The 13,667-nt window shown below is 36.1% G+C and overlaps 1 protein-coding gene across 2 annotated transcripts in view; it reads left to right on the forward strand.

The window, feature by feature from the left end:
• The window catches only part of cntn4 (contactin 4), a 147,066-nt gene extending 136,004 nt beyond the window's left edge, over positions 1 to 11,062 (forward strand). Inside the window, exons 18-23 of one of the 2 annotated variants that reach the window (XM_058403878.1) lie at positions 2,083 to 2,308; positions 3,001 to 3,116; positions 7,460 to 7,646; positions 7,811 to 7,923; positions 8,327 to 8,495; positions 9,400 to 11,062. In XM_058403878.1, coding sequence (XP_058259861.1) covers positions 2,083 to 2,308; positions 3,001 to 3,116; positions 7,460 to 7,646; positions 7,811 to 7,923; positions 8,327 to 8,495; positions 9,400 to 9,491 — 903 coding nt within the window. In that variant the 3' untranslated portion in view covers positions 9,492 to 11,062. Of the gene's footprint in view, positions 1 to 2,082; positions 2,318 to 3,000; positions 3,117 to 7,459; positions 7,647 to 7,810; positions 7,924 to 8,326; positions 8,496 to 9,399 lie in introns of both variants that reach the window. The other variant, XM_058403877.1, reaches the window with a different exon arrangement.
• Positions 11,063 to 13,667: the final 2,605 nt, after the last annotated feature.

A 13,667-nucleotide genomic window follows, 5' to 3' on the forward strand; every position in this document is an offset into this window, starting at 1 on the left:
ACTGTACCACATGTATGTGTGTATGTATGAAAATGTTTTTGGGTATGTCATGATGATGCTTTTTGCTGAGAACTGGGAAGCAATATCTGTGACAAGTAAAAAAAAAAAAGCTTTTAAGCTTTTAAAAGGATAATAATATTTTTAGGATCTGGCTGTCATTCTTTTTATAAATAATATTATATTGTGCTGGTTGGTAAAAGCTAAGCACAAAAATGAGAGCCACATCTACAAAGGTTGATGTCACGTAATTTTTCATCAGCATTGTATGTATAAAAAAAGGCTTTTTATACATACAATGTTTTAATAAAGCAGTAGCTTTCAAAACATGTTTTAATAAAGCAGTAGCTTTTGTTTTATTCTGTTTATTCTCCATCAACACATTACACTTGCATGTGGTTCTGGATGCTTGGATTTGTTTTAATTGTTGTTTAAAGTAGCCTATTTTCTTAGTAGGACATTCACAAAGTGCCTGATTACATTTACATTTCATCTTTTAGTTCATGAGAAGCACCTCAGAGAAGTCTCCTGAAGAAGCACATAAATACATTATTTATCGCATTTTCAACCTACTGCATTTTCACCCTACTATTACTACTACTAATTTTTTTAAGAGAGTTTACATTATTTCAAAGAAAAATAATTCTAAATAGGAGAAATCCAAAGGTAAAATATGGTGTACTTATAAAGTTACTGCATAAGTATTTTTTCAGTTTGACAACCCTGAATAGAAATTAAATAGAAGTATTTTGACAAAAGTTTAAATAAACAGACATCAAGTCAGTTAGCTGCAGGTCTTCCTTGCTATGTCTTTTGCACATCTGGATCCAGATATATTTACCTATTCTTCTTGGCATAACTGTCCACTGGATTGACATTTTCAAGTCTTGCAGAGGTTGTCAGTTGGAATGAGGTCTGGGATCATTAAGGTCCAAATCATTCTAACACATTAAATTTCTTATTTTGAACCACTCCAGTGATGATTAGGGGTATTGAGCGGCATTTATCAATCTTTTAGTAAAGTTGTCTATAAATGATATAAATATAGATGCCTATCCAGGGGAACAACAGCTGTATTTTTTAAGCTTGCTGAGGGTATACTGAGAGTCCTTATACACTCTGATGGTGAAAATCAGTCCAGGTGTGCATGTAATCAGGAGAGACTGAACATGACAAAGACTGTGAGTTGGGAGTTGGAGTCCATGGTGGCCATGTTTCTAGGCCATGTTGCATTATATTTGGACACTGATACTGACATTCATATGATAGAACAACCCAGCATCCCCAACCAACTGCTCACTCTACCTGAACCATTCATCCACTCGGCTAGCATTCCACAGGAACAGAGGTAGCTGGTATCCCAAGACACCTGGTGGCTGAATGCCTTAGGCCTAGTCCTGAGTGAATTTTGCCCTGATTATTCGCAAAGCAGATGCACAAGAAAAGTCCTGTCTTCTGATTGGCTCTTTCCACTTGGTCATAAGCCTGTGGATGATAATCTAATGTTAGGCTCATTGAGATTTCAAGTTAATCTTTAAAGTAGTCTTTAATTTTGGTGCTTTGGATATTTTTTAGTAATCACCCCGATACTATTCTAGAACTTTGTCCTGGACATATTCTGACACTTCCTTAGTCTTTATGTTGCTGTTTGTTTATGTATTTTCTGTAACAAACTCTGGAGCCTTCCAGAAACAGATGTATTTATATTGAGATAATGTGACACATTAACAAATGACCTCTGATGTGACAACTGGTTGCACCACAGGTCATTTATGGGCATTGTAGGGTGAATACCTATGTAATCACAACTTTTTTAATGTATTTCTATGTAAATATTTTTCCTATATTGATTGTCCTCTTACATGAATATTGCAGACTATTATTTATAGATTGATGATGTATGTTCCCAAAAAGCCCATTTCAGTTCCAAGATGTAAGACAACAAAATGTGAAACGGGGCTTGAATGTTTACGTAAGGCACTGTAAGGGAGTGACATGTGAATTGCTAAAACTTCTCACCTCTGATTATTCTGTACTGAAACTCTCCAAGATCTGTTTAACATATAAATCATGTTTGTGCTACAGCCTGTTCCTGAGGAACTTCAGAACGGTCCAGGTTTCGGCTATGTGGTGGCTTTTCGACCGTATGGTGCCACTGGTTGGATGCAGGCTGCTGTACCTTCTGCAGAGGCCTCCAAATACGTCTTCAAGAATGAAAGCATCCAGCCATTCTCCAAGTTCCAGGTCAAAGTGGGCGTCTACAACAACAAGGGTGAAGGACCTTTTGGGCCAGTTGTCACAATCTACTCAGGTGAAGAAGGTACACAATTTCTATTGTTAATTTCTGAAGGCAGTCTAATAATGTAAAATAAATAAATAAATAAATATCACATCTAGTTCATGATGTTACTCTAAGATCAAAATAACCTGAACATAATGTCTGTAATAAAAAATGTTAAGGATTTTCACTGAATTTGTAAAAAAACAAAAAACTGAGCCAATTTCAATGCTAAAACAATTTGGTTCACATTTAATAGAAAATTTAAATAGTACAGATCCACATTTGAACTAACAACTAGATCCCTTTTTCTAGCCCCTAACTTAAGGGTGTTAAAGATAAAGATAAGCCATTTCGTCAGGAATTTGTTAGTCTGAATTCCAGTGATGCCACATCCATTTATGACTGAGGTCCAAGAAATTAAAATTGGCTATGCTGTTGGGGTGGGAGGGATGGCATACTTTCTGACCTCTGCCAATCACAAAGACACAAGACGTTTGCATGAGCAGCAGTTTAAAAAGATGCAGAGGTTGGCTTCACTTGTCTTGAAGGAAGCATGTGTCTGCCCCACTCCCCAGTTAGTAGGTCACATTACAGGGAACCATTAGCTAGTGGATTAGAATAACAGGACACCCCCATCACCCAAAAAGTAAGATTGTTGGTATTTCTTGGAAGTGTGTTTGTTTATAATAAAACTGAATGAATAATTTCTCCTGTTATCTCAGAACCTGCCAGAGCACCTACACGAGTAAGAGTTCAGAGTCTTTCAGCATCAGAGGTGGAGGTGACGTGGAAAACCCTTCCATGGAGTACAAGCAGAAGGCGTGTTCTTGGCTATGAGGTATTAGGAAATGCAATAATTCATTTGAAAACCTAATGTTGGCACTGTGGCATATCAGTGGCAGTGCAAAATTACCAGCCTCTGTGCTTTAGCAGAATTCACAAATATGTCACTGTAAGACCCAACGTGCATTATGTTCATTCAGTTATTGGGGAAACTTTGTCATAAATATAAGAGTATAAGAGCTAAATTAAATTGAATAAGCTTTTGCTTTATAACCTGTGTCTATTTGATCTTTTTGCTTTTCACAATAACACAAATTTTCCACATTCAGTGTACTCAGACATGAACATCTACAGCTAGATCTGACAAGTTACGTCTGTTACTGGAGTAATTGTGTAATTAATGCACTTCTCGTAGAAAAAGAAAATCAATCTGTCGACCTGCTAATAGCCTCTCTAAGGGGCTGAGTTCATTTCAGAACTAGAATAAATTCTTAATTACTAACTGTAATATTTTATGTCAAAAATGTAAGCCTGAGAAATCTGCAGGAAATCTGCAATGACTGTCCATTTTACATCAATGATGTAGATGATCATCAATGATGACACAGCATATGTACTGATTTTTAGATTTGCATTTTTGTCTTTGTACCTGCCAGCAATATTTTCTAACAAATTCAGTTGGTCATTTTTCCAATATGTAAACAAACTTGTAAACAACATCTAATTTACACTACCACAGCCCTGACCAGGCAGTTATTATGGATACAAATTGCATCGCACATAGCCACACATTAATGTTAAATGTGTGGCACTGTATGTCCTTTCGGCATCATGTTTGACTATTTGCTCATAGGTGCATTAAAAAACCTGCCACTCATGTAACTTTTTTGATTGCATCCCATTGGATCCAAATCCCTACACACACCTCTAGTCTCAACCCGGATGCCCTATAAGCCTTTCTGGAAAGCTTGCCAAACAATAGGGCACAATCTGAATAATGCATTTTTATTTGGTTATATCCCAATTGGTATACAATATATTCACTGACCATAGCTCATATGTTGCTATTCACAAAATGTCAGCCCTCCTTTCTTCTCTAGTACCACTGCTGGCCAGACATTATTTTGGCGGAGGTCCATTCTAAGCACAGCACTGAAACTAAGAGTGTTGCACTGTGTATCAGGCACAGAAGATTTGTTGGGCTTTTAAGCATCTCAGTGTCACTGCTGTGTTGAAAAATAACAGTAGGAGCCTCAAATTGTGGGTCAGTAAAAGATGGTCTCAAATCTATGTGTGCACCTACAAGGTAGATGTGCCTAATAACCTAGGAAGTAAGAAAGCTTAGCAAACGTACTTCTATATAAAAACTATCAACTAGCTTAAGTAATACTAGTTAGGATTGTCACTCCTTTTACTAAGTCTTAAGTGAACAATTTATTAATTAACTTTTTCTGCATTCACTTATAAGATATATTTAATTTCTTACATTACAAATCACAGACTATGCTGGTTAATGTCCTGTACACATAAAGCAAGAGAAAGAAAGAATTACTCCTTTTCACTTTCTCCTCTCAGTCCTACATATCAGAAAAATCCATGTTTGTGAATAGTCTGCATTATTTTGTGCTACACTGAGTGACTAATAAGGCTTTAAATCTTCACTGTGTTTAAGTATTGATGGCTGTCAAGTTCTATATACATGTTAGTGCAGCAGATTCTCTATCTACTTACATGCTGCATGTGGGCACATCTAGTCTGTTTCTTGCTTGTAGCAGAACTGTCTTTTTCGAATACTTTCTCCTCCATTAGCTCTGAATATGGCTGTTGCTGAAGCTAAGACTTATATTGATGCTATTCAGTGTAATAAAAAATGTAATGAATTGTTGATTTTTTAAACTATACACCTGACCAGAGAATACTTGCCTTGCTGACTGCTATTTTAATTTGACAGAAGGCTGCAAAGGTAATGCATATTAAAGAGAGCACAGTAAATCTTCCAAAATGAAATGAAGAATGGAGAATATTTGTCAAGTTACCTAAAAAAAAATAGCTTGTGTCTTTAGCACTAGAATTCTTTTTCCTTATGACAATGTCAGACATCCAGCCCACAGCAGAAGATGCAGTCACCTCCGAAAGTATTGGAATAGAAATTCTTTTTCTTTCTTTTTTTTCTTTTTTTTGACTATACACCAAAGACATTTGTGTTTGAGTTCAAAAGATCAATATGAGATGATAGACCATAATTTTAGCTTTCATATGCTGATAATTGCATCTAGATGTGTTAAACAACTTAGAAGATGGCACCCAATTTTTTGAAAGTATTAGAATAGATAGTGTTAGAGTAAATAATACTTAACATGTGGTTGCATATCCATTGCTTGCAGTAACTAACAAGTCAGCAACTCACTGACATCACCAAACTATTGCATCTTCTTTTGCGATACTTTTGTAGACTTGTACAACACATTCTTTTTATGTTTTTCAGGGACAAACCTAGAGTAGACATTCAGAGCTACTGATTCTATAAAACCAGTATAAAAGGGCATACCTGGGCACACAATAAATATTTGTATGCCACATATTCCAGTATTTATGATCACTTAAAAATAGGTGCCATGTTTTAAATTGTTTAATCCATCTAGATATATATATTAAAAAAAAATCAGAAAATGAAATGAAATGATCTATTAGTTTTATATTTATATTTTAATCACAAACTGAAATATCTTCAGTATATAGCAAAAACAAAAGAATTGTCCTTGCCAATTTAATATTTTGGAGGGGACTGTGTATATTATAATCTATTGCAAGACTTCTTCATTGTTTTTTACAGTATAGTAAAACTGACTAACGGACCATGTGTATTACTCATTAAGGTTGATTTGCAAATTCAGCATTCAATTGAACCCCGTTTAGATTTTCTGTACCATATAACTAAAGGTTGAGTTTGTTTAGTACACATAGTGGCCAAGATGCCAAAACTACACTATATTGCCAAAAGTATTCGCTCACCTGCCTTGACTCGCATATGAATTTAGGTGACATCCCATTCCTAATCCATAGGGTTCAATATGACGTCGGTCCACCCTTTGCAGCTATAACAGCTTCAACTCTTCTGGGAAGGCTGTCCACAAGGTTTAGGAGTGTGTTTATGGGATTTTTTGACCATGCTTCCAGAAGCGCATTTGTGAGGTCACACACTGATGTTGGACGAGAAGGCCTGGCTCTCAGTCTCCGCTCTAATTCATCCCAAAGGTGTTCTATCGGGTTGAGGTCAGGACTCTGTGCAGGCCAGTCAAGTTCATCCACACCAGACTCTGTCATCCATGTCTTTATGGACCTTGCTTTGTGCACTGGTGCACAGTCATGTTGGAAGAGGAAGGGGCCAGCTCCAAATTGTTCCCACAAAGTTGGGAGCATGGAATTGTCCAAAATGTCTTGGTATGTTGAAGCATTCAGAGTTCCTTTCACTGGAACTAAGGGGCCAAGCCCAGCTCCTGAAAAACAACCCCACACCATAATCCCCCCTCCACCAAACTTTACACTTGGCACAATGCAGTCAGACAAGTACCGTTCTCCTGGCAACCGCCAAACCCAGACTCGTCCATCAGATTGCCAGATGGAGAAGCGCGATTCGTCACTCCAGAGAACGCGTCTCCACTGCTCTAGAGTCCAGTGGCGGCGTGCTTTACACCACTGCATCCGACGCTTTGCATTGCACTTGGTGATGTATGGCTTGGATGCAGCTGCTCGGCCATGGAAACCCATTCCATGAAGCTCTCTGCGCACTGTTCTTGAGCTAATCTGAAGGCCACATGAAGTTTGGAGGTCTGTAGCGATTGACTCTGCAGAAAGTTGGCGACCTCTTCGCACTATGCGCTTCAGCATCCACTGACCCCGCTCCGTCAGTTTACGTGGCCTACCACTTCGTGGCTGAGTTGCTGTCGTTCCCAAACACTTCCACGTTCTTATAATACAGCTGACAGTTGACTGTGGAATATTTAGGAGCGAGGAAATTTCACGACTGGATTTGTAGCACAGGTGGCATCCTATCACAGTTCCACGCTGGAATTCACTGAGCTCCTGAGAGCGACCCATTCTTTCACAAATGTTTGTAAAAACAGTCTGCATGCCTAGGTGCTTGATTTTATACACCTGTGGCCATGGAAGTGATTGGAACACCTGATTCTGATTATTTGGATGGGTGAGCGAATACTTTTGGCAATATAGTGTATTTAAAAAGACTATAGGCAGGATGTCTTATATTCAGACCAACCATCGCAGCAAAATGGTTTAGTGTTTTGTTTTGTTTTTTATTAACTAAATGGAAACCAGTTATGAATGGGCTTAACATATTCATTCTTTCTTTATCTCTGTTTTTTCACACTCTCTATCTAGTTGAGATACTGGGAGAAGAAGGAGAAAGAGGATATGGCTAGTGTGTTAAGGACAGTGGGAAATCGGACATCTGCTATTATTCAGGGGTTAAAAGGAAGCAGGACGTATTATATCACAGTGAAGGCCTACAATACAGCTGGAGCTGGACCACCAAGTGCAGCAGTCAATGTGACCACCAAGAAACCTCGTAAGCACAGAAGTTTCAGGAATTAGTCTGCATTAAAAAATGAATTAATCTGAACAGAAATGCATGCTTGGAGACAATATTGCACAATTACTAGTCATGTCCAGTGTTGTGCAGTTTGTAGTTTTGGTTCATAAATTTGTAAAAGCACTTTTGTATTTTTGTAGCTCCCAGTCAGCCTCCTGTAAAGGTAATGTGGAACACATCTAACTCCAAGATCATACTGAATTGGGAGCAAGTGAAAGCTTTGGAGAATGAATCTGAGGTCATGGGCTATAAGGTATCTAATCTAATAGCAATATAAACAATATTTATTAAAATAAAATACAGTCTACTTACATGCTTTTGGGGAGTTTTGTACACATCTGGTGTGCATAATAGAGGTTATGTGACCTTTAATAAATATAAAAATATTGCATTCATATATTGTTTACAAAGCATTTTAGCATTTTAATTCTACATTTTGTTGTTCTCTGATCAGTCTGATTTGAATGTAATAAATACAGTTTTATATAAAGGAGATTAAAAAATCATTTCAAGCTCAAGTTCAAATTTTTTATTTACAAAAAGTCCTTGTTAATGATTATTAAACATCCACAGAATGTAAGGCCGGTTTTCCTGTTGTTTTTTTCTTCTGTTTACTGAATATCCAGATTTCAACTAATTCTTGCAATTCGTCTTAGGTTTTGTACAAACAAAACAGACACAGTCGTCCTAGAGTGATGGAGACCAACACCACATCAGTGGAGCTGTCTCTGCCTCCAGATGAAGAATACATCATTCAGATCAAGCCCTTCGGAGAAGGAGGAGAGGGCAGCAGCAGCAAACAAATCACAATCCCCAGAATATCTGGTATGTGTTTCCCTGTGGTTTTAGAAAAAATCTTTTTTAGGAGAACATCATTTAAAAAAACTTTAATTCAGATCCAGCTTCTTGAAAAACATGCTTGTATCATAATATGAAATAAATACAACGGGGGAGCTGTTTAAGCAAACAGAAATTACATAGGTTAGTGGTGCAGCCAACTGCAAAGCAGACGTTTATTTTCCAAGAGCAGTACATAAAGTATTAGTAGTATTAGTAGTAGTGGTAATAGTTCATCTTAACTGCAACAGTCTGCCCACGACTGCAGTCATTTTTATTATATAGCTGTTACTATAGAATCAGTTCCATATTATATCAAGCAGAATATCATATACCATATAACATATAATAAGAATTTAACAGTGCTGGGAATTAAATATTTTAAAAATGTCTTTTTTAAAAAAAAAAGTAGCTCTGGCAATATAGCTGACTGATTTGGAAGACGAAATACAGGTATTTATTAGTCTGTATATTCTAATATGATATTGTTTTTTATAACAACAGCCTAATTCAAAATATCCTGCCCTATTGTGGTATATTGCTTACACTGAGGATTTATTTCATTAATTATGTCTAGTGTTTTGTTTTAACAAACTTTCTAGATTTGCCCCTCTGGTTTATGTGAAATGTATCCTATTTTTATTCAAGTACATTTGTATTTGTCAGTTTATAACCATTCAAACACAAAATACATAAACAAAATACAGCACCAAAATAATGTAACTAGTTGACTAATGACTAATGAATTCTGAATGATAGCACTAAAATCATCTCATGCTGATCAACTCCAATCAAAAGAAATTCAGAAAACTGTGGGGGAAATTTCTTTCTTATACAGTCAGCAGAAAATTCATCACAGACACTTAATGTTCTTATCTTTGTCCATCTCTAGGTCCCAACGCAATTGGATCTGCATCCAGCGTATCCACTCTCTCAGCCCTCAGCACAATAGCTCTGTCACTCACAGCCCGGACATCTTTATGACGCAGCGCACAGTCCGAAAGCTTGAAACAATATGTTTAAAAAAGGAGACTCTAAGAGAAAAAACACCCTAATATGGGTTTGCAGTTTGCAATGCTGTTAAGAACAGGATGGCTCGTCTTGAATTTGTTGTTACCAAAGCTGATAGTACTCAAAAACTGAACACATATATATATATATATATATATATATATATATATATATATATATATATATATATAGTATGCATATTTTGTATGCCATAACTAGCTTTTATTTTGTTTGCTTTTATTTTGGAACAAACAAATCAAATAGACTTTACTGACTGATTTAAAGCAAGAGGTGTTAGCCTTTGGTGAGGGCTATCAAAAACGTATGATATGACACAGTCCACTGAGGTCATGTTTAAGTGGCCCAGATGCCCAGGATGTCTAAACATTCACTCCGTGTGAGTCCTTGCACTGAATTCTCTTCTGAGGAAAAGAAAGGAGGGGATAAAGTCAATAACTAGGAGTTTGAAAGAATGCTGACTGTGCTGCTTATAAAGGCAGCAATCTTTGAAGGCCATTGTCTTTCCACTGGCTTCTGTTACTTCCCATTTGATCTGCAGACTTTGGTCTATTGTTAACATTGAACGTGCAGACATTTGTGTGTCTTTCCTGTTATCTCATTCATACGTTTCTATGTTCTGTCTGTTGTTTGCCTTTTGTGTGCCTCGTCACATGTTTTTTAAACTCCTCAGGTCCTCAAAAAGCCTTAACTTATATTTGCTGTTTCCCAGCAGGCTATGCTAATGCAGTGAGAGATTGCACAGGATTGCATTAGGTAGAAAGCTGGGGCTTAGTCAACTTGGATTTTGGATTTCAATTTTGGGTGTTGGGGCCATTATACTTAGTCCATCACTTCTATTTTTCTATCTTATACCAGTTATCCATGGCTTAAGGGCAATACAGCGTATCACGTAGAAGGGCCATGGACCACATTTAGATATAATACACTTAATCTGCTGCTGACATTTTAAGTTCTCTTTTTTCAATGCCATTTGGGATCAATTCCTTATAATATCTAGCTCGTAATCTTTGTGAGGTGGAGGTTAGTAAAATGTAGGCTACTTTAAAATGGTTCAGACAAAGATCAACAAAAATGTATAACATGCTTTTTGTATATTTCAGATTGTTTATATTTAAGGAAACAACAGCAAAAACTAATGTTTCCTAAGAGTTGTTCTTGTTTTTTACATAATGAAAAAGATAAGAACTGTTTATTATTGTGGATAAGTGTCGCTTTGCATGTTGGTGTATTCTTCTCCATCTCCGTTCATTTGGTATAGATTGAATGGCTTACGATCATGCAATCATGAGTGCAGAAATAAGAATTATTGTTACCAGGGATTTGTGTATATATGTATGTGTGCCGTAGCCATCTTTCTGCCTCTTTCTGGCTTGCTCTCCGTCTGTCTGTCTTACTGTCTTTCTTTCTCCCTATGGTGTTTTCAAAGTACTTACTATTAGAACTGTAAAAACCATAGATTATTTTATTTGCTGCTGTTTGTTTATACTGGGTCAGAGAATAAAGGGGTTGTTTTTAACAGTTAATTTGTTTCCACAATAATTTGTCACACAGTTTATTCCATTTGTATGTGGGTTTAAAAAGTAGCAGATTCACAAGCAAGAGTTTGTGGCTTACTTACCTAATGAAACCCATGTTATATATCTTTTAGAACTATTTAAAAAAAACATTAAACCAAAAATAAAATGTTCACTTCTGGGTAACACCATAAACAAAATTAATAAGAACCTTAACTTTTTATTTATTTTTTTACAGTGCCTCAAAATCAAAAGCATAGAGCACTCCAGCGGCTGTCACTATCAGGTGGAGTTGGAAGGCATTAACGAGCATGGCTTGTCTAAAAAGGATGTGGAGGATATGCAAACAAGCCCGTCTGTCATTTGGGCTGTTGAGGGAGCACAGCAGGTGTCAGGCATTCCTGTTTTGCACTTGCACTATTCTGTTGAGCAGCCCAGAAGTTAGATGCAGAATGGCATTTACCCCTCTGCATGATTCATGGGGTCTTTCCTACCTCCAGCCCCAATAACAGTTAAGGTACTGTCTAACAGTGTTCCACAATTTCTAACAGCACACAGGTTTTAATCTAGTGACTGGCCAAAGAATTCACTAAGAGACACCACTACGTTGAGGTATTTCACTCTTGACTTCAGCCAGCGGCCCCTTACTTGCTCCTAAAGAGAGCTTTCCGTAAGCATACTTCTTCTAATCATTAGTAATGTGTTGCCGAAGCATCTGTCACCCAGGAAAGCTGTGCCGAAAGCTTCGAAGCAAACATTTGGCCTAGATGCAGTTGTCCTCTGGAGCAAAAATGACTTGCATGCAGCTGAAAAGACAAGTTCTCAACACAGCCACAGCTCTACCTGCCACATAAGAGTCAGTCAAATAGGAACATTACAAATGGACATGCACAGTCAGAGCAATAGCACTGCACAGCCAGACATTTTTTAAAAAAAGGCTCACATCTGGGCCTTATGTGGAATGTTTATATAGCTTTTGTCAAAGCCCACATATTGCTCACACTTTTTTGTGGAATCAAAAATCTTAACACCCTTAAATCTTAACACAATATTACACTATTCCTTTATTAACTCTACCATAATGAAGAATATAAAATCAATACTATTAATACCTGTTTCAATATGTGATGCTTGCAATTTCAAAAGAATTCTTCTTTGTCTGCAGAAAAATGATTCCATAATCTGGTAAATTGTTACCTGATCTCTAAATACGAATAATCGCTGTAATAACTTCCACTCTTCTGGGAAGGCTTTAGAGTTTTATAGCATGGCTGTGAGGATTTGTGTTTATTTGGCCACTACAGCATAGGTGAGGTCAGGCACTGATGTCAGGTGAGAAGGCCAGCCATCATTTGTATACGTAGTCATGCAATATTTTTTTGTATCATTTGTGTATTACTGCCAGATACACAATGCCACGAATTTAGACAAATCATATCTGTACATACTCACAAAATACACTCTAACTGACTGTTAATAGCAATGTTTCCAACACCCAAACTCCTCGATTAAACTAATCCAAATGAAATCCCTAAAATAATATACAAAGATAGGTCCTTACCAACAAGTAGTCCATTAACTAATGTCTATTCTAATAACCCATATCTAAAACCTGTACTCTCTCCCATTACCAAAATCTATAATAAACTAATGGCAAATGTGGCTGATGTACAACTAACAAAAGTACCTATTTAACTGAAAGATTAATCTTTGAGGAGCAAGCAGTTTCTTTAAAATATTGTAATCCCTGAAAATCAAAATTATGATTCATAATTTTTAATTAAAAGATGCAGGCATAATTCCAGCCTAGTATGAAAGAAAATTGTAAAAAAATAAATAATAATAATAATAATAATAATAATAATAATAATAAATTAATTAATTAAATTAAATAATGGAATGGTTTGTGAGGAGTCTTAAATAATATTTATATAACAAATGCTTTTAAATGAGCAATACTTTCAATAATTGAAATTTTCCCATTTAAATAACAAAAGAAATCATTTATATTTAATCTAATCTAAATAATTGAACTATTTTTTTGAATAGTCTGAGTTGTGTCTGGAGAGCAATGTAAGAGAATATAAAATATAAAGAAATATAAAAATAAATATAACCTATAATATAAAATAAAAATAAATAATAACCACATTTTTACAAGTTAAATAAAGTCTTTTTGTATGCACATACACACAATGTATGTTTTGTATAATATTATTTCTCATATTTATTATTTACTTATTTTAAAGAAAGCATTTTTAAGACATACAAATTATTAGTTTATGTGAAAATGTATTTTACAATTTAAATATATATTCTAAACAACTTGCATAGAAATGTTCATAGGATCATAGGATAAACGTGATCAGTCAAAATGACTGTATTAATTTGCAATCACTCTTATCTCTGAGGAGCAAATCAATCTAAACCATGTCATTGAAATGCCCCAAAGCATCTGTACTCATTTTGGTTTTCCATTAATTTGTCTGTATTAGGGGGCTTTGGGGAGCACCATATAGGGCCTCTGCTGTCTAATGACAGGTTAGTGCACTGTGTTAAAGAAGTAATTGCAAAGGCAATCTTAATCAAATCGAAAGGTGCCTTCTTCCATTAA

This window comes from Hemibagrus wyckioides, linkage group LG11 (genome assembly GCF_019097595.1).
Source record: "Hemibagrus wyckioides isolate EC202008001 linkage group LG11, SWU_Hwy_1.0, whole genome shotgun sequence".
In the NCBI taxonomy this organism is placed as follows: domain Eukaryota; kingdom Metazoa; phylum Chordata; class Actinopteri; order Siluriformes; family Bagridae; genus Hemibagrus; species Hemibagrus wyckioides.